Here is a 27,390-nt window from a genome sequence, read left to right on the forward strand (position 1 = left end):
TTTCTCTCTTAATTCTTCCTTCCTTGCTTTCTTTTCTCATAAATTTTTCTCTCTTAGTTTGTCTATATATACATATATGAATCTTCCACTAGATTTATCAATAGTATTGTTCATAGTAACTACAATTTATTATTGATTAATTCTTTATAGGCTCTATTTTTCTATCAGAATTTTTGCCATGGAAGGGTTAACTCCAAGTTCATGCACTAGGGCTGAAATATTAGAGAAGAAAACAAAAACAGAAGAAGCATTGAAATTGAATTGTCCAAGGTGCAAATCAACAAACACAAAGTTCTGTTATTACAACAACTATAGTCTCACACAACCAAGATACTTCTGCAAAACTTGCAAAAGGTATTGGACACAAGGTGGCTCACTCAGAAACATCCCTGTTGGAGGTAGTTCAAGGAAGAACAACAAACTCATAGCATCATCATCAGCTATTTCTTCATATAACATGATTAAAGGCCATGATCTTAGTTTGGATTCTAATTGTATTCCTAATTCATTGATTATGATGTCAAGTTCAAGCTCAAATGGACAATACCATCCATGGTTTTCCATGCAACCAAATCATGGAGAGATGAAGCAAGTTTGTAATACAAATGATCATGTTGATCAAGTGGAACATAATGAAGAACAAGAAAATTCAGCAAGGTATGATTGGAATGGAGTCATAGGTGAAGGGTCATCATGGTAAATATGTTTGTTTTTAAAGATTTGGTTCAAGTGACTTTTGATGAATAAGTAAGGACTCAGATATTCAAAGATTGTATATTTATATATTAATTGGTTAAGTGCTTTGTGCACTATATTTCCTATTAATATTTCTATGAACCAATCTTGCATATTAAATTCAATCATATTTTTTGCCAGTTGAGATAGAATTTGTAGACAAAACATTATTAGAAGAATATTAGGAGATACATTTTTTTTGGAATATATTGGCAAAATTGAACAACAAAAATAGAAACAAAAATAAAGTGTATTTGAAGTTTGAGCAATAAATTACCATATAACAAAAATTAGGCAAATCTTGAAAATTGGACTACCTGCCCTAACCAAAAACAACATGATCACCCACTTAGAACTTATTTTAATTTTAATTAATTAATCAAAGACTTGAGGCTAGAATTACAACAACTCCTATCAGAAAGAAAAATGCATTATTTTAGAGGGACCCTCAAATATTCTCTTAAGTCAAATAGAAATCATTTCTTCACCCCAATGTCAATGCAAGACAATTAGTTAACTAATGTGTTTATTTTTTTTATCATGATCTTGTATTTTTCAATTCTGGAAAGTGTATTTGGCAGAGAATACACCTTTTTCTTACCATTTTTTTCTTCTTGGGGTGCACCAATATCTTTGAAAATCATTTTGTTCTTTCTACATTGCTAACAAATTTTGAATCGTCTACGAGTTTAATTACCCTGTAAAGAAGGGGTCCATCCTCTAAGTTCGATCATTCAATTCGACTATTCTTATGTCTTACTATGATATCATAATGTCTTTACAAGTACATCTTCATTGGAGGATAAGCATATGAGAAGATGCACATGTCATCAACATCAAAGCTCATCTATCACAACATCGACATTTATGACCCATCCCTCGTGTTCATACATGAAACATTGGTGGACTACAAATAAAATTTTCCTAGACCATAAAATCCTGTCAACATAGTGGTCAACAAAAGTCGAGTTCTCAAGAAGCATCTCAACCAAACGGCCAAACCACCACAATCGTAACTCCAATGTCCATAATGAAGGACCCGAAAGGCATGTAAATGGTGATGAAGACTGCGACCATTGTCACTCACAGTTGCTAAGGAGACATCTTAACAAATGTGAATAATCCACACATTAGAGAACCTTGTCTCTAAAACAATGCAACAATCAATAATAAGTACCAGAGAACCCAATGGAGGAGATATATGCCCAAATTAAATGACTTAAGAGAAAAGTAGAAATGATCTAGGAAGGGGATCAACAACTCTCCTATCAAAGACGATAGAGACAATGTTGCCATTTCAAAACTGAGCGTCGTCTCTTAACAGAAAACAAAGAGTAAGGGATAAAGGTTATAAATGGCAAAGACACTTATTATTTCATTTTATAGACAGCAAAAAAAAATCCAGTGGCAAACCGTAAAAAATCAAAGAGACATAACAAACCATTAAAACTCTCATAGTATACTGTGCAAGAAACCTACATTAGTTCATTTTACTAACGAGTTCGTTGATGAGATCCTCACAGCTCCCTGCATCTCCACCATCCTTGTATCGGTTGTCGATCCTTTCGACAAAGTTTCGGCCAACAATTAAGTCAGAGTCAAAAGAAAACAATTAGGAATCTAGTAACACTGTGTATTACCTGTTCAATAATGTTATTATCCGTCAAAGGAACTTTCTCCTTTTTTGTTGGAAATGCGCCTTTTTTGTCAATTCAAATGTTTCACTGTTTTTCCTCTTCTTCGGTATAATCTCTGGAATATAGTTGAGAGAGTTAGGTTCCACTTCAGCCATCTTTTCAAGTCTTGACTGCATTCACAACACAATAGTTCGTTTAGGCTTTAACCAGTAAGAAATGACAGTGGCAAGAGAGAAACTTGGTAGCATTATATCATACAACAGGAGCAAAATAGACTGAGAACACTGAAAGAAACACACTCAAATGGAACTTCAACCAACCCCGACTCATGATTTTGCACCTTCCCACCTCCCTCATTAGATTATCTTTTGAGTAAACCACCAAATTCGTTCCTGACTTTCTAAGACGCTTTCAAATTGGTTCTTGAGATTGCGGATATTTCAAAATATGCCTTTTATTCTGTCAAAAGTTACTCACATACATCATTTTGCCAAACTTCAGATATATAAACGGTCAAGTTTGTCCATTTAGTCCCCTAGTGAAACAACATTAACCAACAGAGTTTGGCAAAATGACAGATATAGTAACATTTGATTAACCAACAGAGTTTTTTGAGTTATATTTTGTCCAGATTTGATGCAACACTGCAGCAAACAAACCTTCACAAGGACCATAAACCATTTTGGTCTCCTTGCTCGTTGGGTTGAGGAGAAACCACTCCTTGCTATCATGCATATCATCAAAATTTAATCTCCTGAAGTATTACCTCTAAAATGCCTCGAAACAGTAAAATGGTTCGGTTACTATTAAAAGTTAGGATTGCATTAATTCTGGGCTACCAAAAGAAAAATCAACTCATAGGGAAACATCTTATAATTAAACATTACTAGTAACAACAACTACTATTACTGCTATTACATCCCTTTCACAAACCTGAATAACTTGACACTATCTATAATGGTACAGAATACATGCAAAATGAAAAGAAAAAGGCCTTATACATTAGTTCAGCAGATGTAAAATGAAGATTTATATCTGCGACCAACATACTAGTGTAATAGAACAACTTAAAATAAATAACACATACAGAACTTTCATGTTAGATAAATCATATGGTAATGAGTGAGGTTGAAGTTTCATCTTGAACTACCTCCTCCTCCTCATCAGAACAAGTCCTCCATCCCAAGTTCACGGCCAAGTCTTCTACCCCGACTTTGATCACATCGCTTCTAACACCAATATCAGTTGCATATCTACTCACGCAGTACATTCCCGCTGTTACCGTAGCGATACCGACAGGATTTGGCATTAATAATTTGAAAGGAGAAGAAAGCATTGCAGCCAATGGAGCACCAATAGCAGAAGAAGCTTGACCACTTCTTCCAACTCCTTGCTTCTCTATAATCAAAAGACCAGTTTTGCAGTACATTGCAAAATCCTCACAGTTGTTCTGAAAAACGTCATAGTTACCAAAACCGTTTTGAAGGAGATACATTGCTCGATGGATAACGGTCTCAGGGGGGTCAGGTAACGCGGTAGTGCACGTGCCACCTCTTATTCTGGTAAGAAAAACTGTTGGCGAAACTCCATAATCGAAACAGTAAAGAGAACCGTTTCGAAGAAAGCAGTCTAGGCAAGAAAGAACTACTCCACTATTTGGTTGGCGGAATCCACAATCAGGAAAGGTTGGACACGGGGTTGGCGTTGGATCGTCAAAATTCGAAGATGTCTCGGTGATTGACTTGAAGTTTCGATCAGGCCTGAAATGTACAACCTTGCTCCCCCCAACAAAAATTCCTGCATGGTATGAAATTGAATCCAACTTAGGTACAAGGTTGATTCAACATACAAGATTTTTTACAAAATTTATGAAGGCATAGACTATCATAAAGTCAAAGTTGTAGCTAAACCCTGTATCAATAATAAAGAAAATTTGACAATTTAATCTGCAGATGGTTAATTGATTTTGATGATGCATATTCATTAAAATGTCACTTATACGTGCAATTTGAGTTCGGATCTGCATTGCGGAAAGAATTGAAAAATAAAAATAAAAAATGGAAATGCAAATAGAGTAGAAAAGAAAGAGATAGAGACCGTGATGAGAGTAAGTGAAAACAGCTCTGTATGTGTAGATATGGTCACCGGGTTTGATCTCATGTCTTTCAATTCTGTTGGAAATCAAACCCATTTTTCTCTCTCTGATTTGATTTCTCTGCAATGGTACAAGACAAAGAGTGAGTGACTGAGTCTGAGTCTGAGTCTGTAACTTTTGATTACAATATTATTGAAATTGGCCCTACCCACACAGACACATCATCAATCATCATCCATTTGTGTTTTTCTACTCAAAATTAGTATAATAATACCGTTAAAAATGAGATGAAATGAAATAAAAAACTTAAGTTGATAAGATCCCCAAATCGATGAAATATAATAAATACTTGTTAGTATCTTACTCACTCACTCAACAAAGCTTGTTTCTTCTGAAGTGGTTCCACCAACCGATTCATCTATGTTTCTTTATCAATCGCCATTACGCTCAATTCTTCACTTTTAACGGACTAAGACGTAATGTAATCCGGCTTTTTCCCAAATTATAATTAGGGGAGAGAATAGGTCAGACCGATTAACAGGACCTGCAACTCAGTTTACATAAGCCTAGGTTAGAATAGACTTTTTATATAAATAAAATAGGTCTAGGCTTTTTTATAAGTCTATTTAGCTAAAAAGATTAGGCTACATACCATATAAAAAGTCTTGCAGACAGACTTATTTAAATAAATATGAATAATTTTATTATTATTATATTGTATTTTATACTTTGAATTAAAATATAAAAATAAATCTTAATTATCTTGAAGAAATTATGAAAATAAGATGAAAAAAAATCTTATAACAATGTCATAAGTTGCTTCCATAAATTCTCTCAAACAAATAGTATCACAAATTTTATGCTACTAGGTAAACTCAAATAAGTCAATACAAACAAACATTTAATCTCATTGATCTTTTAATTTGTTATTCTATATAAAATTGAGTTGAATGACTTATTTACAAATGTTCAAATAAAATACGTTTTTAAGTAGGCTAATAGGTCAAACAGACATTCAAAAAGGTCAGGCTCAGGCCAAAAAAACAAGCCTACGATAGGCTTCAGACTTCGAATTTTTTAACAGGTCAGGCTCAGGCTTGGCAATTACAATTACAAGGTTTTTTTCGTCATTTTACACTAATTATTTCCTGAGAATTACATACTATTAAACAACAAATAAAAAAATAAATATTAAAGGGTATAAATAATAATTCATATAGTTGATTTATATTATATTTCTAGAGAATTTCTCACTACATCCATAATTTTCAAAATTAGAGCCTTCCGTAGATATATCTACGGAAGTTTCCCAGTTATTTTTTTAACACAACAGAATGCAGTAGCAATAGAAGTAGAAGGAAAAGCACATAAACACTTAAACTAATACTTGACAAAAAATGATTATATTGCAATGTTAAATAGTCCATATATTACACTTTGAAATTAGAAAATACACCAAAAGATATGTCGCCGGCTAAATTTATTGGTGGTTCCAATTTTGACTTTTCCTTATTCGCTTCCTTCTCGATGTTGTTCAATCTTTCGAATTTGTGCATCCTATCAACAAAAGGATTTGGCCACATCTCGGTATCTTCGGTATGATGAAGATCTTATACCAGTGACGTAGGTGGTATGGGGCATCCCGGTTTCAAGTAAACTTGCACAAAGTGATTCGCTTTCGAAAGCCATCCAATACACATAATGCGAGCGATTGAATTTGTAGGCGGTGTGGTGCGGAGTGGGATAAAGGTTTCCGAAAAACCATAACGCGTCAAGTCAATGCACACCATATCATAGGCGGATGCAATAAGATGTCTCATTTCCTGAAATTTCATCCATTTTGACACTAGTGCATAAGGGCTCATCCAAGGCACAAGAGCTTCGTTAACCGCTTCAAATTTAGCTTCCTCTCCATATAATCAAATGTACGATTCTTTATGCGTCTTTAACTCTTGGATGAGTTGATGACAGAAAACCGTATGGCTACCCTCTCCATTACCAAGCAATGCCGAGACGGCTCGGTAACCGCAATTACCGTCCCCACAATATCTACGATCCGCTCGATGTAAGGGTGCATAAAAACCGGCAGAGTCGTTATTTCCCTATTATCTTGGAGAATGTGGATTCCATGCCTCTTCCAAACCGTTACAGGATAGAGACATGTCATTTCTCACTTTTTCATAGAGGGGCGAGTGATATAAACAATGAGCGACATAACTAGATAACAGACGCATGTTTGAATAAATGGGTGACCAATGAACCTACTGGGGTAACACATTATATTTATATCGCTCAATAGAATTTTGCGCCACCTCCTGTGAGTCCTTTCAAATATACTAGTAAATTGCTCTAATAAAATTAGTATTGTTTACTAAAATATTCTTATTGATAAGAGTTACTTGGTTGTGTAAGTTGTAAACCATTAAATATAGAAATGTTGGTATAAAAAAGCAATATAAGTATTGGTATTCTATGGGCATAAATAATTTGAGACATGGTGTTAAAATAACTACTATGTTAGTTGTAATTCAAATTCAGCATTATAATTAGCATTTGTATTTAACTTTCATTTGTATTTAAGTTGTATTTGGTTTTACATTTGAGTTTCATTTTATTTGGGTGTTAGTATATAAATCCAAAGTGAATTTCATTTGTAACAGATTTCACAATTTGAGTTTGAGAAAGAAAGTTAGTTATATAATTGCTCTCTCTCTCTCTCACACTCTCTCCCCTTTCATCTTCAAGCTTATTGTCCATCCATGGAGGTGTGAACTACAACAAATTAGTATCAGAGCCTGGTTCTAGTTTAGAGAAACATGAGTGTACGTAAGGTGTGTGATTGATTTCGTTTCTCAAATTCACATTGAATTTAAGATTGAAATCGGAGAAAAATCATATTTCCTGATTCTTAGGGTTGGGAAACATGAGTGTTTTGTGAGATTTGAGTGATTTGCACAAGAACAAAGACGAACGGTGGAAACGGTAGCTTGAACACAAAACTTCCAATATTCGATGAAAAGAATTGAAATTGGTGGTCGATTCAGATGTGTGTGTTGTTTGGAGCTCAAGATGTTCTTGATCTCGTTGATGACGATTACATGTCGGTTGCAGAAGATGCAACAGAAGTGCAAAGAAGCGCACAACGTGATATGAGGAAGAAGAATCATAAGGCATTTTTTATATCCATCAGTGTGTGGATATGAAGGTGTTTGAGAAGATCGAAAGCTGCGTGGGATACACTTGTGCGGTGTTATGGTGGTGACACATTAGTGAAGGAGGTGAAGTCGCAGTCCCTACATAAGCAATACAAGAATCTCAACATGAAGAATAATGAGAAGGTGTCAAATTACATCTCCAGAGTGACTTTGATCACGAATGAGATGGAGGCTTGTGGAGAAACACTCTCTAAACAAGTAATCATTGAAAAGGTACTCAGATCTCTTACTCCTCAGTTTGATTACACAGTTGTAGCCATAGAACATTCTAAATACACTAGCACCATGAGAATTGAAGAACTTTAGAGTAGTCTAGAGGCACAAGAGTTGCGTCTGACTGAAGTTGAGAATAATGTGAGCAATTACTTTGATGATAATATTGGTAACTTGGTGGATGATAATGAAGACCCTGGTCATGATAATGTTGAGGTTCTTATTGATGAATCCCATGTTTATCTTGTTAATGATAATGTTGTAAGTAAAAAGTCTGCAAAGAAAACCAAAAATAAGGCAGATAAGAAGAAAGTTACACTAAAACGTAAGAAGACTCCTTCCAAGAAGGTGTCTACACCTACCAAGGCAAAGAAGACAACTAAAAAGAAATAAATTCCTTGTAAGAAGAATAAAGTCTTAGCTGCTAGTGAGAAGTCAGAAGAAAACAAGAAAGTAACCCCTAAAAGGAAAACTCTTCTTTAGTGGAAGATGCTAAAAAATGTGTGGAAGACAATCTGGATGATGTTATTGTACCTCCTCTTAAGAAAAAAATAAAAAATTTGGTGTCAAGAAGATTCCCGCAAATGTCCATATTTCTCCCTTAGACAACGTGTCATTCCACTCTAAGGAAAGTGTTTTGAAATGGAAGTACATATATCACAAGAGGATAACCCCTGAAAGGGAGCCGTCAAACAAAACTTTGAAAAGTAAAGAAATTGTTTAGTTGCTTGAGGATGCTCGAATCATGAAGATTGTATCAAGCTTTAGTCCCTACTACCAAAAGTTTGTCAAAGAGTTTATTTTTAATATTCCCAAAGACTTCAACAAGGCTGTAAGCAAAGATTACAGAAAGGTCCACATTCGAGGTTTTTGTATTAGTTTTTCTCCTGCCATAATAAATGAGTACCTAGGAAGAAGAAATTTAACCACAGTTGACAAGGATCCTCCTCTAAAAATCATTGCTCAGAAAATCACTAGAAGTGTGTATGAAGATCGACCAAGAAAAGGTCTGCTCCTTAATACTAGCTTGAGTGTGAAGTATGCAATCCTGTACAGAATTGGAGTCTCCAATTGGGATCCCACTAATCACAGTTCATGTATCACTCCCTCTTTTGCTAGATTGGCTTACCAAATAGGCACTAGGGCAACCTTAGATTTTGGTGAATATGTGTTTTAAAAAATCCTGAAGCAAGTTGAGTCCTTTACTGTGAAGTTACCCATTGTGTTTCCTTCCCTTATATCCGGTGCTCTTATTAATCAAAAGCCTTTCATTTTAAGTAGTGTTGATGTTGTTGGGTTTAGTTCCAGTCCCTTGAATTTTAGTTATCGTCTGTTTGTTAGGAATCATGTTCCAAACATTACTTTCCCAAAATTCAACACTTTGATTTGACTGCAGAAAGAAACCTACATGAGATTCCTCCCATGTCTAGTATATCCAAAAGTCATGTTTTACTAGAGTTCATGCAGGCTTCCAAGTCATATAAGGATGTTATTCTTACCTCCATAGCTATAAGGAAAAAGGTGGGTGATTTGACCAAAATTACGATTCCAAAAGTAGCTGAAGTGTCTACATCCCATGATGTTGGTCAAGATGCATGGTATAATACAAGTAACGATGTGGAAAAGGATGACAAGGACATTGAGGCCGGTGAAGGTGGAAGTGAAGATGAATATGAATCTATTTCATCTAGTGAATCTGAAGATTGAAGGTATTGATTAATGATTTATTTTTTGTTCCAGTGTTCCATGCTCCTGTTTGGGTTTCTTTATTGATTCAGTTGTCCTCTGGACGGGAAAATGGTTCATTTTACCCTTTTGTTGGGTTGGTTCCATATTTTTGGTTTTTCAGTTCTTCTTTGTGCCCCTCCTAGGCTGATTTCTCTATGGATGGTTACTTTGTTATCTCTTGCCCATTTTGAGGAAATAAGGGGGAGAAAAATTATATGTGGTTATGCAAAACATTTTTATGCAAGACATCTTTTATGCAGACAAGTTTATGCAAGTTCCTTAGATTCTTAGAAAATTTTAGCTATTATGCATCTGCATGTTATGTTTATTTTTGCTGCTCTCTGATAATATCTAAATCATGTCTTGCATGTTGTATTTGCCTAAAAATTGGCCAAAGGGGGATTGTTGTTACATTTTATCGGCATCATCTTAATAGGTAACATGTGAAACAAGATGTTATGACATTGTGTTGAGACATTTTGTCTCTACGAGCTCAAACCAGGAGGCAAGATGTGAACCAAGATATTCCACACATTGTGAGACATTCTACCTCGTTCAAAAGCCAATTTGCGTCGAGTAAATCTCGCACCTAATGAAGATTTTTTTTCCTTTATTGTTCGTTTGTTTTATGCGCTTTTTGGAATAAGGAAATTTTTCTTAAAAGAACAACTTTCAAGATCTAAAAAGAACAAATCATATTAGTGGATATTCAGCTGCACGGAATATTTTAATCCCCAATGCGTCATGCAACTGGATTTTATTATTTTTAAGGAGAAGTTAATTTATCCATGTAAAAGACTCAGACCTTGAGACAACAAGCAAGGCGTGTTTAGTGTTACTGAGTCTTTTGTTTTTCCTTGTTAGTTTGTGTTGTAAAACTCTATTCGTTGGTGACTTTACTATATAGAGGAATGGAGTTTGTTTTGAGTTGTAATTGGTTTCACCATTCATACTATTTTGTAATTGTCCAAATATTTGGGAGAGTGCTTGAGAAAAAGTGAGAGAGGTCTCATATTCAAGAAGAGTAATGAATAGAAATTCATGAGTAGTATTAAGAAAAAAGACTTTGAATTAGAATTGAAAAAAAAAGCTTATGTGGCAAACGGTGTTGACGTGACGATTGTTTTATTATATTTTCTTATGAAACTAATTAATTACGTGGAATATATAATTAATTTGATTGATGCCACATGTCAATGACAAATTTAACAAAATAAACTTTTGCATATTTTGGGATTTGAACCCACCCACTTTGGTTAAAACATCATTGTATTACCACTCATCCATCACCTACCTTTGTTTAACATATGCACCAAAATTTATATATTTAAAACTTGGTGTTTAAAATTGATTTTTGCAATTAGTAGTACCGGCGGGCTGCACAAGATTAGATTTCCTTTAGCTTCTTTGATTTGTATGGATTTATGTTAATAAAGTTACCTTAAGAGTTGAAGTTTATTTCATTGTCAAGTCACAACAAAGAAAGTATACGAAGTAGAAAATTGAATACTTACTAGTTAAATACTTCAATTTCTAATGTTAGCCAAGAGCTTTGGAGCTGCACAATTGATTTAAAACCTTTTATTGTGAAACCGATTGAGTAAAATGCAATAAAAGAAACCCATAATTAGGAACTAAAAACAAATAAATGCAGTAGGAAAACCCTAGGAATAGGGACCAAAACTAAAAAAATGTAGTAGCAGAAATTCGAAATTAGGGACCTAACCCAAAAAAATGTATATATTTAGGGACTAAAACAAAAAATACGCCAACTTACAAGGACGATAAGACTATATAAGCCTAGAATTTTTTTACCCCAAACCTTCATAGAAGCAACCCAGAATAAAGATGCAGAGGAAGAAGAAGCATTGCAAATGGAGGATACTTCAACATTTGTTTATGGTGAAAAAATTTCTCTCGTTGCTTCTAACAACAAATTCAATAATCAAATAGATACAACCTTAACAACATATCCAAAAAATTTCTCTTGTTGCTTCTAACAATAGATCCAATAATCAAATAGATCCAACCTTAATAACATATCCAAAAAAATTCTCTTGTTGATTCTAAGAACAGATGAAACCTTAACTTTGTGTCCTTGAGATTCATAATAAAATTTGTTTCAATATAGCTCTCCATTACTCGATATATATTTGTGTTTATAAATTTTGATGAATTGTTAGGGAATTAATGTGTTCATATCGTCATTCCTAACCTTCATAACCCTGGATTTCGGCCTTATATAGTCTTTTCATCCATGTAAGTTGACGTGTTTTGGATTTTAGTCTCTAAATCTTTTTTTCCTTCCGGTTTTAGTCCCTAATTCAGGGTTTCTGTTGTAGCATGTTTTTTGTGTTTTAGTCCCTAATTCTAGGTTTTTCTTACTTTGTTTTATTCAAAGTATAATTTTTTGATAGAATAGATTAAAAGAATTATTGATCTCATCATTTGACTTCAACAACTCAAACTAGGTTTTATTCACCGAATAAAAAGAAAAAGAATGCAATGGTATTGAAGAGAGGAAGAAGAAGACAATGGTATTGAAGAGAGGAAGAAGAAGTTGCAAAATAATTCATATTTTAGATTTCACCCCTCATTTTAAAATCCTCATGTTGCATTTTCACGTGTAATAAAATGTTTTAGAAGAAAAAAAATAAAGAGTGAAGATCCATTTTGGTCCCTCACAAAAATTACACAGCCCAAATTAGTCCCTCACAAAAAAAAAGACCTAATTTAATCCCTTACAAAATTTAATCGGATCATATTAGTCCTTCTGTTAATATTTTTCAAACCGGTTTTTTCATACTTTTGAACCGTGACTGGACTGCCACGTTGGCTTTTTATTTTTTATTATTCATCTTTAAATAATAAATTGATTTTTAATTATAATTTTATTTTTAAATAATTTGAATTAATAATATCAAAAAAGTCAAAATTGTTTTTTATTTGGAATTGAACCCAGGATCTTAAACCAATATTTTAAGTCTTTAACACTAGTCTAATGTACATTCATGACGAATAATTCCTATGCTTTTTATTAATATCGAATAATTCTGAATTGAAAACAAAAAAAGTTAAAAGTTATACGAATGGGGTCTTAAACCCAGGTCCGTTCAAATTAAATGATAATCACTTTACAACTAGACAAATCAAATTCTATAGTTACTATTCTTAATAATGAATACTTTAGTTAATAATTCAGAACAAACATTTACTTATTTCAAATAACAAACAAATAAATATTGACTAATTTTAAATAATACAAAAATTTAAAAATAAAATTAATAAAATATAAATCTTAAATATAATTAATCAAATAAAATAAATAAATTAATATTTAATTGAATTACTATTATACTAATTGATCACTATTTAGTTTGAATTAACTAAATAATTTTAAATATTAATTGATTATTTAATTTAAATAGATTAATTGAATTAATATTAAATTAATTAATTATTGTTTAATTTGAATTAGTTTGAAATAAATAAATATTTATTTCTGTGTTATTTAATTTCAATTAAATATAATTTAATTTATTTCTAGTTGATTAATTATATTGAGGATTTACATTTTATAAATTATATTTTTAAATTGGTGTATTATTTGAAATTAGTAAATATTAATTTGTGTGCTATTTGAAATAAGTAAATGTTTGTTTTAAATTATTAAGTTAAGTATTAATCATTAAGAACATTAACAATAAACATTGATTTGTCTAGTTGTAAAGTGATTATCATTTCTCGGACTTAGGTTCGAGATCCATTGATACAAATTTTGTAATTTTTGTTTTAAATTTAAAATTATTTAATATTATAAAAAAAAATTGGAACCATTTGTCATGAATGTATATTGGCATTGTCTTAAAGACTTAAGATATTGTTTAAAAGTCTTGGGTTCGATTCCTTATAAGAAACAATTTTGGTTTTTTGGATATTATTAAATCAGAATTATTTAAAAATGAAATCAAAATTTAAAATTAATTTAATATTTAAAAAATGAAAAAAAATACAACGTGGTCTGATTAAATTTTGTAAGGGATTATATTTTGTAAGTGTCACATTGACTTTATTTTAAAAGAACTTTAACATTAGGTACTAACATCAATGATAACATTTTGTAAGGGATTATATTTTGTAAGTGTCACTTTGACTTTATTTTGAAAGAACTTTAACATTAGGTACTAACATCAATGAGAAAGTGAGATATATGGACTCAGACAAAAAAAAAAAATTATAAACTAAAATAAAAAACACGATAACTTACTGTGACCAAAAAATCATTTATCATAGGTGACTTTGCACCGAACTAGATTAACAATTTCTTGTGTCCTTTTTACTTTGTTCGTAATTTAATTGTTATTGCATTAATCTTGTCATACACTGACTTGCATATTGTGTCTGTGGTAGAACAAAATTTCAGAGTGTAATCTTGTCATACACAGTGTCTCACATATTGTGTCTGGTAGAACAAAATTTCAGAGTGCATTAACAAAATTGTTTCCAGTTAACATCACGCAACTGAAGGAAAGGCATAATGCAAGAGATTCCCTCAATTATAAATTGGCTGAAAATTAGCTTACTCCTCCTATGGAGCTTTCCTAGTACTTTCCTGCGGCAAAGGGAGTCATGGCCCATAAAGCTTTGGATTCTTTGCTTCATTGACAAGTGATACTCTTTTTCACTTTTTTTTTTTTTTTCACTATTGCACCTTTCTTCTTCTTCATGTCATACTTTTGTAAAGAAACAATGATATAAGATTGTTAAAGTACTTACTATGAGGAAAACTAAAACAATATGCCATTTTATTTATCACTAATGAAAAGTAAAGTAACAACCACTCTTAACTTTCACACAATTCCAATTAGAAACTATAACCCAAAATATGTCCCAATCAGAAATAGCATGGAAAGCTTCCATGTCTTTATCCCATGATAAAAAACACATTGTATCTCAATCGTCCCCCTATGCTAATGCTAAATGGTCTAAATATATTGATATTGAATAAAATATAAATTAATCGTGTAAGTCATCTTTACAAAACAAACTTGTAAGATGAGGAAGATCTCTTTCTATAAACTCTTACCAGACCTTATAAGATCTCTTTCTATAAACTCTTATCGGACCTTATATTTTTTTTAGGTGGAATTTGTGTTTATCCTGATAAAAATAAATTATTACATTACATGTACTCGTAAAACAGTGAAGAATATACAAATAAAGAATAACAATAAATTCTGACAGCAATACAACAATTTTCCAACAAGAGGTTGGTGTTATGTTCATATCATACTAGAGATATTTGCCAATCATAGATTTTCACTTCAAAATCTTTCTCTTCTTCTAGCCTTTGTCTGAGTTCCTTGGCACGCTGTATATCTTTCGCAATTAAGAGGGCGAAACCCCCGCCACCAGCTCCTACAAGCTTGTAACCACAACAGTAAGGACTAGCAAAAGAAAATAACTTGTCGACAAAATCATTGCTGCAGTAAGGATCAAGCTCCTGATGCAATCTCCAAGCTTCCAACATTATTTCGCCGAGTTCATCAATGTCGCAGTTCATCAAAGCTTCTCTCCCAATCCTCGCGAGCTCTACTAAGCGCTTGATACTGGATACAAGAAGGTTATCACGACGAAGATATCTAATTACCACCTTCTGCAAGACCTTCTTTGCAAGTCGAACCTACAAAGCAATACAAAAGATATTATTGCTGTTAATTATAATATGTCATAGGAAAATATTTTAATGTAGAGTTCTGTCTGCAAGATGCTTGTTCATGTAAATAAACATATACTTACTTGTCCGGTGAAAACCACTAGAAGCCGTTGCTGCAACTCGGAAATCAACTGAGGTGAAGCCAACAAGGGAACGACTTGAAGCCGCAATGGAATTCCAGGAAAGCTTGAAGTACATTTAATCCCGGGATACAGACCACCGATTTGGTCCTGCCATCCACCTCCTGTACCCATGAGTTGTTCCAACACCAAAACAAGTCTAGCAACATTTTCAGTGCTGTCATCCCCGTCAATTATCTGGAGAAGCCCTTTCACCACTGCAGCAGCTAAAATACTAGAAGTACCCAATCCGCTACCACGTGGAACATTGGCCCAAGTCTTGATGTGCATGCCCATATCAACAAGAATATTATCATGAACAATGCCGGTCACAAGTAATGCACATTTCACTAACCTAAATGGATCATCTACATTAAATGGTGCACATATAGTTTTATAATTCTCAATATAAAACTGCTCGTGTGTGTCATCACTAATTAATACTCCTGGTGTTTGAATGGTCTCAATGATGGTGCCAAGTGGAAGAGAACCTTCTAAGCTTATTGCCATATTTAAAACACATCCAGCACGCTCTATGCTCCATGGAGGGGTATCACTCCAACCCCCAACAAAATCAACACGCACTGGTAATTCTACTTTAACCTTTCTGGGATGGAAAGGCTGATGAGTGTGACCATTATGATGTCTGTTAATCTGCTGATGTTCTTCACAGGAGACGCTACTGGGAGACACTGCCAAATGTTCTGCAGGATGAGAATAAATTCAGTTTCGATAAATCCCTTTTTCTATTTATTTTACATGAATTAAAATTTAAAAAGCAGTTGTCTTGTCTTTTTATCTAAATATATGAATAGATAATATGATAACTACACTTAATGCAATTAAGAGACATTTGACACCTAAAGAGTGGATGTATGTATGTGAGTTTTATTGTAGTTTTTATTTTACTATAGCTAACACTTGTTTTAAGAAAATATGGAAGCATCTTAAAAGAGTAGGTGGTATATACTAAAAAAAAAACTATAAGAAAACATACCTAGAGGTTATGGATGTTTAAACTGAGATGAAAATAAATAAGAAAATCAAGTTAACAATCCTAGAAAACAAAGATGGCAATTAAAGGGTGAAAAAATAGAGGCTGTTTAAGAAGAAGAACAACAAGGTATCTATAGAGTTGCTCAAGGTAGGAAAACTAAAACAAGAGACTTTAACCAGGTGAGATGCATTAAGGATAAGGAAGCAAAAGTGTTAATCAAAAGCATGCACCTTTAAATCCATATCTTACTGCAGAAGCAGTTTCATCAGCCACAGCATCCCAAACTTTGTGCTCCAACTCACATGCTGTCTTTTCATCATTGCATGCTCGAAGGAGATCGACTTGCACCTGGTATGCTCGGCTGTTGGGAAGTATATTAGTGTTTTGCTCCTGAACTTTTGGACACATAGCTAGGAGATCCTTGCATATTTCAACTCCGGAACCTTCTTTTTGAAGAATTTCTTCACATAGTTGAGACAAATTGCGTCCCAGCATGCCATAGGTAACACAAGCTTTAGCAATATCTGTTGCTAGATCAGCTTGATGATTACTAGAACCTAGGCACATTGTTGAGAAATCAATTGATCTATGCAATTCCTCCAGACTGATGCGCTGTGCAGACTTCCATAAAGAAAGCATGTCTTCGGTTTTTTGATTAACTAAGCCCATCAACCACATTGCAACCTTAAGCATTTTAGCATAAGGAAGGATGGGGAATATTTTTGAATTCCATAAGCACTTTCCGCCAATGCCTGAGGAACCCCATAAGTCACTTTCTTGAATACCTAAATCATGTAAAACTTTCTTCCAGGGTTTTCCACAAAATGTACCATCTCCGGAAAGTGAACTTTTGGGGTTATCATGAAGGCCACAATATACCAGGACTCGCTCACTCCTTCCAACCAAAGGAACCTCCCAAAGACAATGGCGATCTGGAAGCATGAACTTCATTGAATCTTCAGCGCATGAATAGTCGTCTAGGGATATGTTGGCTCCAACCACTATACACAATGAGCCAATATGTATTCCACCAGAAATAGATGAATCATATATGAGAGAATCTTCTCCTACCGAGACGCCAGGTGCAATTTTACTGGAAAGAATAATAGCAGATGCTGTAATATCAGATGCAGTGGTTGCGGGAATAGAACACAGATGTCTTCTACCAACCAGGTCTGAACCAACACCGCTGAGATGATCTAAAACTTCATTTGAAGTTCCAAAATGCAAGAACAACAAATCATCTGTAAATGAAAAAAATATGAAGAGCCAATTTTGGTACAGAAAGATATGAGGGATGATATAGATACAGAATAAAATATTGCAATTAGGCTTGACATACAGGCACAGTAGCTGAACATCCTCCGACTCCCCAATTTGTTGACTAGTTCTTCACCTAAAGGGCGTTTTCTCAACCAATCATGCTTTGCAGGTACCCAGGCAGCAACCAAATCTTCATATAAGCTCATCTGGACAATCCAGAGCATTTATTATTATAATAAAATAACTCCATTTTTCCACAAGTTAAAATAGCATAAAATGCTTCAGTAGAGAAAAAGGTGCAGACTTCATTAATATATACATGACTGGATTATAATGATTGTAATATACAGGTGATTTGAATAAATTATTATACATTCATATTAATAAGGTCTTTTACTACATACATACAAGGTGCCGAATCCTTGTAGCTGCTGTAGGACATGACTCGGTCAATATTATCAAGAAATGGTAAATATTTATTTATATCTATTAAAACAGAGCGACATATCACTTTGACTATTCTCATGCCATGTAATATAAATTTTGTCATGCCATACATTTTATGTCGTGGCACCTTCCAAAATGTGCCAATTCATTATTCTGTGCCGCGCATGCTCATATTCCTCTTCTATTTCAATGTTCCGCCTACTCTAGCCCATTATGTCTCCCATTCTATTATTAATATTTCATCATCTGTTAAAACCATTTTATTGTTGTCCATTCAGCAGAACCATCAAACCTGAAAAGCTAATTCAATATGGATCACCTTCATTTCAATAACTCGTACAAAAACCAAAACCGTCCCAATTTCTTCATAGCATAAATGACAAGTTAAACTAAAAACAGACGAGATTCATCCACGTTCCACAGTTTCCAACCACTCTTTCTTACATTTGATTTCCCACATATGAGGTTGTTGAGTTAGGATAAGGAATAACACTTGGATCCGTAGATCCATCGATGATTCAAAGCACACTTATTGTGTGTCTTAGGATAAAAAATTCTCCTTCATGTTCGTAGTATTATTATTAGCAGTACTCTTTGTCTCATAAAATGTGTCACATTTGCACTTTTTTTTTCTCAATTCAAAATAGTTGTACTTTAACATATCAAAGCAATACTTATATCTTTTTTCCACTAATATACCCTTATTTATTGAATTTCACTCCACTTAACTACTCAATTAACTAATTAATAAGGGTGTTTTAATAAATGATATTAATTTTTACCATTAAAATCAACCCAATTAAATCATTTTCTTAAAACCGCATACAACTCAAATGTGACATTTAATCTGAGGCGGGGAGAGTAATTTTATGACTTTTGTGTTTGAACAATTCTATTTTTTTGTTAGTATTTAACAATGTTAACTTCATAGCTTTTAACGATTGTATATATTTCCTCCTCAATTGTCAATTCAATAAAATGTCTACTTTCTTTTTCTCTGTTTGACCAATTTTCCCCTTCTCATCTACTACTTTAATGCAACATAATTTCTCCCAGATAGACGTAATTGTTTTGCCAAATTCTGGTATACTTTATTTAGGAGACTCATTAATATTTTGTATTGGCCAAAATTCAGGTATACCTATTCCAACACTCTTGAAGCCAAAGGCTCTAACAAATTTCCACTACATGAAATTCAGGACCCGTAGAAAGTTGTCTTATTTCTATATATTGTTTTATTAGAATACTCTTACCAAGTTTGTATTAAAGCTAGAATTAGTGATATGGTTATTTTTCAATTGAAACTACTGCAATAATAGATATCGGGTTTAAGACTTCTGAGATATGAACTATTCTAGGATTACAAGAGAACAATTTTCACTTTTTTTTTCTAACATTTTCCCGTGCAATGAGCGGGTCAACATGTAGTTGTTTATTAAAGGGGTGAATAGAGGTCTCTTGGTTGTAAATTCTACAACAATACAGATAAATAGTTCTATTTAAACTGACAAACGATTCAATCATCAACCTCACAAGCGTGTAAAGCACAAATTAACTTTGCTATAAATACAAAACCAATAGTTCATACCAACCATGCAATACCTCGTTTCTGCTACTTATGAGGTCTGAAATCATTTCCTGAGAGGAACAAGCAAGTGTAACAAGGTCCAACCACGCCTTACCTCTAACAGCTATTATACCAGTATCAAGTAATGTTCTACCATCAACTAACACCGCCTTGCTTTGAACCAGCTCATCTACAGTAGGTTTTTGTAATAAATTATCCACTAAACTGAGTGCATAGTTTTGATTAGACTGTACTTCAGTTTCAGCTGCAACAATTACTCCATGATTAGAAGCAACATCAAGAGTGATTGGAACAGTGATGATGCAAGAAGTGTCCTCTGGAAGAGTCATAACAGATGCATCAAAACAAGGAAGAACATCACCAGTCATAGTCAGCATTCCACCTGTAACAACAGTTCAAAGCAACTTAAATTACAGTTTATAGCATGATAAGCACTCATGTATAAGGCTATTTTATAACAAAAGATTAAATGGAGTTAAATTATTTTTCCTATAAGCTATAAGTTATTTTCAAAAGCTATCTTGAAGAGCTAATGAACTATGAAACAAAATCCCACATGGACACTTGACATGACACGGATATGTCGCCACTGCTTATGCAAAACACCAACATCATTACATATATATATTTCTAATTTTAAAAAATAGAATCAAAATATATATACGTGCATCTAAATTGAACAATCTATTTATTCATATACTATCAAAAAAAGTGAAAGATGTTGTAACTTGTAATCAAATTTAATTTTCTTTAACTCTTTGATGATTAGCATCGTTCACCACATATTTATATCGTTGTAGATGTCTCTGAGACTTGTTCAAAGAATGTATAAGTTATATGTCGAAAAAAAGAAAAAAATTCATTATGTTTTAGATTTGCCTAAGATTTCTGACAGTTGCGTACTCGTGACTGACATCGACCCAATGAGCGTCAAAGCAAGAGAAGAAACAATCTTATTTGAGACACTTATCATTTGACACATGTCGTACCAATGTCATATCTTACTAGTGTCGTACAAGTGTTGGACGCCAATGCGTGTTGGACACCACCTTAATTCTAGAAATTACTATACTTCAAAGCAAGTGAAAACGACTTATAAATGTCATAAGCTATTTATAAATATAAGCTATTTCCATAAATTCTCTCAAGCAGTTTCACAGGTGTTTATGCAACTAGCTCAGCTCAAATAAGTAAATCCAAGAAAAAAGACTAATTGAACAATAAAAGTATATATAGTAACTAACCTTGATCTCCAAAAGCTTGTCTAGCACAAGAAGCAATGGCAAGAATATGATCAAACAGAAGAGGAACAGGCCCATCAGGTTCATCAGAAGCCAAGAAAGGAAGAGGAAGAAACACTTTCCCCATAGGATTAGCCCAAGGAACTCTTTTCGAATCACCACCAGCATGAAGCAACAGCACATGCATTTCATCAAGCACATTATCTGCACTAGTACCATAATGAAGAGCAAGAGCATTTAGAGCATTAAGAGTAGCAGCACCGGAACCAATCCGGCAGCCGAGAGGATCCGGAACGGCGAGAGTGAGAGTGGAAGAAGAGATCCGGCCCATACGTTTGGCCCGATTGAGCTGGTAATTGTATAGATGGGCTTGTTCTGGGCTTGCGGCGGTGAGAATGATTGCATCCCATGTTGGAACCCTAGATGGATGACGAACAGACAACCTTAAATGGTACCATGATTTGCGCATTAAGGATGCTAAATCCTCTTTTGTTCTTCTTCTTCTCTCCATCTCCGATAACAGTTACAGTGGAAAGTGGAAACTGAATTTAAGGATAGTGTCTGTGTCAAGAAAAGACAACGACCAAAGAAAGAGGAAGAAGAAGAACCATGAAATGTAACTTTTCCGACCGACAAAATAACTACCTTAAATGGAAGTTGAAAAGTCTGAAAGAATCAACAACAAAAAAAACGGAAACGAAAATATTGGCTTCGCCCGGACTCGAACCGGAGACCTTCAGTGTGTTAGACTGACGTGATAACCAACTACACCACGAAACCTGCTTGTAACAATCTTTCATGAAATCGTATAAATATTCAATTTAGCTCTTTTCTGGTTGATGCATATCTTTGCATACTTGAGTTTAGCCTCTATTAAAGTCTCATATTTTTGTAATAGAAAAGGGTTTGTTATTTGTATACTAAATAAATTAAGTGTTTATAGCATAAACTCTTGTCGTATAAATCTTTTAGTCTTTTGTTCTATCAAGAACGAACACTCCGAACAGAAAACCTAATACTGACACAGCGATACTAGTAATAATTTGAAAAAATGAATAAATTATATGTAATGTGTCCAACACTGACACGCGTTTTCAAACGTGCCGGTGCTACATAGCTCTTTCTTATTATTATGGAGTTAGACCAATAACCAGAATAATAAACATAAAATTTTTATACTATAAGAAGAAGAGTCACAAAACAATGAGTTCTCATAATAAAGAATACAATCATTGGAGAAAGAGATATTATTTTTTACACAAGTAACTAGACAATCCTGAAATGTACAAAGATATTTGGAGCTCATAATACTGGCTCCAAGTAAATCCCTACATGTCCAAAGGTGATTCTATCTTAATACAACAACAGCCTAATTTGGATTAACACACTTAGAATATTACACCTATATGATATGATTCTCAATGAGATATAGCTCAATGCAAAGCTACAACATCATCATGCTCAGGGCCGTCTTGATTAATTCAGAGGCCCTGTTCTAATATTATTACGTCGTTAATAAAAAATATAAAAAATTATTTTAAAAATTACCATTAATTTAAATTATAAATAACAAAAAAATCTAACTATTTCTATCTTTTTATAATTTTATTTTTATATAAAATTTACTATATTTTATAAGTTATATCATATAGTAAAAACTAGATATAATTTAAAGCTTTCATGATTAATTAGTATTAGACTATATTTGAATTTATTTATTTTAGTATATTTAACTAGTTAATGGCTAAATATTATTACCTTTTGGGGAATGCATCGGAGGATGTGTCACAAACTTTAGAAATGCAAGGAGGCATGTTATAAACTTTACAAACATTTGCATCAATATCTATTATTTAAACTGAGGTTGTAAATCATTAATGGGAGGCCCTTTTAAACTGATATTAAGTGGAGGCCCTGTGCAAGGGCACTGCTTGCACAGCCCCTTCACCGGCCCTGATCATGCTGCTAAGCAGATGAAAGCAATTTTCTCTGCCAAAAAGTTCCATTTCCTGTCCGAGCTTGTAGTTTGCGACGGTTTTTGTCGTGCCATGGTCACAGGATCAAGGAGAAGATTGAACCTGATGGTTAGTTAACTTAACTTTGCTCCTCGATGCGTTTTAATTGAATCAACATTCTTTAGAAATATGAAGATTGATCGTGAAGCACGTTCAAATGTGCTAATATTCGAGCTGCCAAGGATTTAACGCTACCATTACCCCGCTGAGTTAAGTCAACCAGAGGCATTTGAGCTGAAGCTCCATATTTCTGTTTGAACTCGAATAGTCGGAAAATCCTTTCCAAAGCATTAAGAGACTTTTCTTGCAATCCGGGGGAAGGGGAACCGAGAAATCTTATTATCAATGGTATGACATCTTCATCTGCAAGCACTTTACTACCGTTCTGTAGCTTTTCTCCTTCAATTAAAGTTAGAAGAGCGTCTAAAGAAGTCTCACACACTCCAGAATCAGATTCTCTAAGAGTCTTTGCTAGTGGTCCCACGGCATCAGCCTCCAAAAGGCAAAATGATGATTCCACAGTGCATATACCACCATGAACTAAGCATACTGCTTCTGCTTGAGCTGAGAAGCACCAAAATCCCCTTCGCTTCGGCACTGGAATGCTTAGTTCGTTTGAGCTTTTAGAAAATTGAGTTAGCGACTGTGCCGCTAGCTGTTTTGTTGGAGTAGATCCACTTTCAAGCAACTGTACTAAAACAGTTATAATCCCGGTTTCAGCCGCAGTCTTTTGCCATTCCAAGTTTGTTGGAACTGTAAAACGACATAAGGCACCAACAGAATTCTCTACCAGCTTACTCTTTAGGAGATCTTTGTCCTTCCCTTGTTGGATATAGGTACAAATGGTTGGCAGCGCCCCGCTATCCAAAAGCCACTGAGTGATTTGTGGAATTTTTGGAAGATAGCATATTATTCCCATAGCAGAAACAACTTCCTCTTCATCAGATGGAGGTTTCAGGATCTGGAGTAAAGTATCAATACACTTCTGATTCACATGCTCCAGTATGGTGGCTTCATCAGAACTTTCTACCAGGCAAGAGAACAGCTTCACAGCACTTGCTCGAAGAATTAGGTTTTCATTCTCAAACAACTTGACCAATACTTGAACCGATGGACACTGCAAATACATGACTATTTTAGATATTGGCTAGTAAAATATTTTCTTACGGTGCTAAATGCAAGATGTTTACATTTTGTTTGTCTTTAGCATGCTAAATAGTAATATGGATGCGAAAGAACTTAAATGGTGATGCTTAACTATTTTACACATTCCTACTTACAGAGACTAGTGTTTCAGAAGAAAAAGAATTTCCATCTGTGATATGTGTTTTTAGTTCAAGCTAGATGCTTACCTCTCTTAGCTTGTTCCTGATATATGAAGCTGAAGGCGACTGACACAATGCATAAAAAGTCTGGATAATATATTGTCGCACATCAGGCTGAATATAGCTAACAAGAGAAAAAAGGTTAAAAACTTCTTCATCGGATTCTAACAATGAAACCGGCGTCTGTGTATCCTGAGAGATGGTAGATTCAGCGAGTTGCATAATTATGGGAGCTACATGTTCACACAAACTTGAGGAATGAAGGCTGTGCTGGAAAAGAATGCCAAATAATAGGCGTGCTGCACCTTGTCGAATCATTTCGAGTCCATTTTTCTTTAAACTAGATAGATTCTGAAGAGCTTTAAGCGCAACTAGTTTCATCTGAACATCGTTATGTGAGACTAAGCGAAGAAGAGGAGCCAGAATACCGTTGTCAAACAAGACCTCCTTATTGTGGTCTGTCGACTCCATTTCTGCTAACATTTTGACCATAACCATCTTCACATCATCTGTTCCTGCATAAAAGAAAAGTTATATAAAGGCTTGTGCCTCACACTATCCCTGATTTTTTTATAACAGCCATGTGCATTAATTGATGCTAATATTAATGATAGTGTATAAATCACTGAAAATATAAAAAGCGGCACCGGATACACTGACTCAAAATTGAAGGTTCGAGATAAACCTGTGGATAGACGCTGCAATAAATGTTTGAAATAATTTGCCTTTGCCATCTGTATAACATTCTGATCAGAGTATGAAAGCTTCTCCAGTAACTCCGTTGCATCTCTGGCCGCTTGATTGTCCTCACTGCTAGACATAGTCACCAATAGTAGTATGCAACCTTGAACTTTTCCAATGTACTCTCTAAAAAAATCATATTTGGATAGTTCCAATAGTAATTCCACTGCCAACTTCCCTTCCACCAAACGACGCCCAAGAGAATGGACAATAAACTCGATTGCATTATCAACATTTACAATTCTTTCCTGAAAATTCAACCGAGTTAGGGGAAAATATCTATGAAATTGCATGGATTATTAAGAAAAAGTTAAGATCATTTAAAGGCTACTAAGTAAGTACCTTGGCATCTTCATTATCCTTCACCAGCAAGCAAAGGATGCGAAGGACACGGTTCCTTTTATCTCGGTTTTTTTCAGCAAGAATTTGGATAAGAACAGGTATATAATTCTCCAGCACCACCCATTCTCTGTGCTGATCTTTCTGTTCGCACAAATCTTGAAGAGTTTGCAAACAACTTAATACTCCAGCTTCATCTCCAGACTGGATTTTGTCTTTCAGCAAAGCAATTGTAATCATCGTATTTCTATCTTTCCATTCTTCTATTGACTGTTTCAAGGTTTTGTTAGGTCTCAAAACCAATGTGTCTAGAGTAATGGAAGTCAGAGGACACTTTTTGTGTCCTTCTGCAAACCACTTTTCAATTGCACTTCTTTCAAAGGTTTGCCCCGACGAAATTTCCACGGGGTCAACCATAACATCGCCTGTAATCTGGCAATAAAAGGAATGCAAAGGCTCCAAGGGTTGAGTACCCAAAGAATTACGTTTTGCAAAGTACTTGAGCTCCTTTTCCCGAGTCGATGAAGCTGCATCAGACCTTTCCAACAAAGCAATGATTTGATCCATCTGTATGGCTTCAGCCCGATCTTTCTCGTTTTCAATTTCATTTTTAAACTCTTCAAGCTCTTTTTTTAATTCCGACCGCTCTTTTGTAATCCCAACAGCATCTGCAATGAGATGCAGCAAATTATTTGCATACGAGCGGTCGAAATTCTTTTCATGTATCCCCGCCTCAATTTTCTCTAAGATCTCCTCTTCCGATACAGCTGCCTTAAACTCAGCTTCCTGCATATTATCACATAACTTCTTAATCTCTTCAACTATTCCAGCCGAAAGACCCGACGTAGCCAAAGGAAGAAGACCAAGTGCCCTGCTGATCTCACCCGTATTATGTTTCAAGCGCTTAACAACCGTTCTACAGTTCACTAAAAGATACACCTTGCTCTTCTTGCAACATTCCTGAACCAATTTCTTCGCATCTTTGATTTCACGATTCAGAATCTCAATGGCATGGTTGAATGTCTCAGAATCACTAACCTTCTCCTTCCTCAACTGCCTCAAAATAGGTTCAATTCTTTGCAAGTAATCCGCAAGTTCCTTAAAACTATCCTTCTTCACAAGAACATTGTCAACAGAACACACAAACTCCGAAACCAAATCTATAATCTGAGAAATAGCTTCCGAAGCAGGACCAGAAATCAACGAATCGAGCACCATTCCCTCGTCGTGACACAACTAGTCTAGAAAATAAAACCCCTTCTTCTCCCATGAAACAATAACAACAAAATAAAATCGGTACAATAATCACATAACCTTCTTCATTCTTCCATACCAGTTACACTTCAACTTCAAGCACCTAAATATCCAGTATTGAATAAAAGAAACTCATCAAATCCACATCAAAATTTTCTACACAAGTAAGCTTTAAGTCTACATTTGATATCTAATCTATGAATCCAAGACACCCTAAACATAACACCGATATTAACACAACGACACCTATAACAATTCGAGAAAAATATATAAATTAAAAGTAATCACAAGTTTCGTGTCACAAGTGTCGTGTCAATGTCCGATATATACACGGACATGTCAGTGTCCGATATAGACACAGACACAGACACGCTTTTCCAGAGGTGCCGGTGTTACAGAGTTTCTAATTATATGTTAAACAGATAAAAGACTGAAAAACTGAATGCAAGTATGGTAAATTGACTTGACTAAGAGAGAGAGAGAGAAAGTGAAGAGAGATACCATACCTTGTGGAGAAGAGGAAGTGAAGGCATGAAAATTGAGAGAAGAATAACAGAAAGAGAGAAATAAAAAATTATTAGAAAATATATAAAGATTAATGAAAGTGGTTGATATTGAATTGAATTTGAATGGTCTTTGAATGAATATCCAGGAAAGAAGACTGATTCATAGTCCAAAGTCTACACAATTTGTTTGTCTAAAACGCTGAAACTTTTTTCCAC

General features: G+C 34.3%; 4 protein-coding genes and 1 non-coding gene across 10 annotated transcripts; 1 reads left to right on the top strand and 4 right to left on the bottom strand.

Moving 5' to 3' along the window:
* On the top strand, positions 1–1,611 carry LOC131610761 (dof zinc finger protein DOF3.7-like). The gene has a single exon (XM_058882803.1). It carries the CDS (start codon positions 179–181, stop codon positions 698–700), a length of 522 nt encoding a protein of 173 aa, XP_058738786.1. The 5' UTR covers positions 1–178; the 3' UTR covers positions 701–1,611.
* A 537-nt stretch (positions 1,612–2,148) lies between these two features.
* On the bottom strand, positions 2,149–4,960 carry LOC131610760 (protein LEAD-SENSITIVE 1). 5 transcript variants are annotated; one of them, XM_058882799.1, is made up of 5 exons: positions 4,676–4,791; positions 4,470–4,587; positions 3,523–4,169; positions 2,376–2,542; positions 2,149–2,297 (listed from the first exon to the last, which is right to left on the bottom strand). In XM_058882799.1, exons 1-4 carry the CDS (start codon positions 4,700–4,702, stop codon positions 2,399–2,401), a joined length of 936 nt encoding a protein of 311 aa, XP_058738782.1. In that variant the 5' UTR covers positions 4,703–4,791; the 3' UTR covers positions 2,149–2,297; positions 2,376–2,398. The 5 variants fall into 5 exon arrangements, with proteins under 5 accessions (XP_058738782.1, XP_058738783.1, XP_058738785.1 ...); XM_058882800.1 differs by lacking the exon at positions 4,676–4,791 and adding an exon at positions 4,836–4,960 and having other exon boundaries at positions 2,251–2,542; XM_058882802.1 differs by lacking the exon at positions 4,676–4,791 and adding an exon at positions 4,840–4,942 and having other exon boundaries at positions 2,251–2,542.
* Positions 4,961–14,441: 9,481 nt separating this feature from the next.
* LOC131610762 (bifunctional fucokinase/fucose pyrophosphorylase) lies at positions 14,442–21,725 on the bottom strand. Its single transcript, XM_058882804.1, has 6 exons — positions 20,998–21,725; positions 19,768–20,135; positions 17,798–17,924; positions 16,686–17,699; positions 15,423–16,162; positions 14,442–15,306 (listed from the first exon to the last, which is right to left on the bottom strand). Exons 1-6 carry the CDS (start codon positions 21,503–21,505, stop codon positions 14,911–14,913), a joined length of 3,153 nt encoding a protein of 1,050 aa, XP_058738787.1. The 5' UTR covers positions 21,506–21,725; the 3' UTR covers positions 14,442–14,910.
* On the bottom strand, positions 21,701–21,774 carry TRNAV-AAC (transfer RNA valine (anticodon AAC)). Its single transcript has one exon. It is a non-coding gene; the product is annotated as a tRNA-Val (tRNA).
* A 428-nt stretch (positions 21,775–22,202) lies between these two features.
* On the bottom strand, positions 22,203–27,390 carry LOC131610763 (U-box domain-containing protein 43-like). 2 transcript variants are annotated; one of them, XM_058882806.1, is made up of 5 exons: positions 27,175–27,390; positions 25,418–26,771; positions 25,020–25,323; positions 24,362–24,843; positions 22,203–24,126 (listed from the first exon to the last, which is right to left on the bottom strand). In XM_058882806.1, exons 2-5 carry the CDS (start codon positions 26,630–26,632, stop codon positions 23,131–23,133), a joined length of 2,997 nt encoding a protein of 998 aa, XP_058738789.1. In that variant the 5' UTR covers positions 26,633–26,771; positions 27,175–27,390; the 3' UTR covers positions 22,203–23,130. The 2 variants fall into 2 exon arrangements, with proteins under 2 accessions (XP_058738789.1, XP_058738788.1); XM_058882805.1 differs by having other exon boundaries at positions 24,362–24,849; positions 27,175–27,389.

Source organism: Vicia villosa, linkage group LG6, assembly GCF_029867415.1.
Source record: "Vicia villosa cultivar HV-30 ecotype Madison, WI linkage group LG6, Vvil1.0, whole genome shotgun sequence".
Lineage (NCBI taxonomy): Eukaryota > Viridiplantae > Streptophyta > Magnoliopsida > Fabales > Fabaceae > Vicia > Vicia villosa.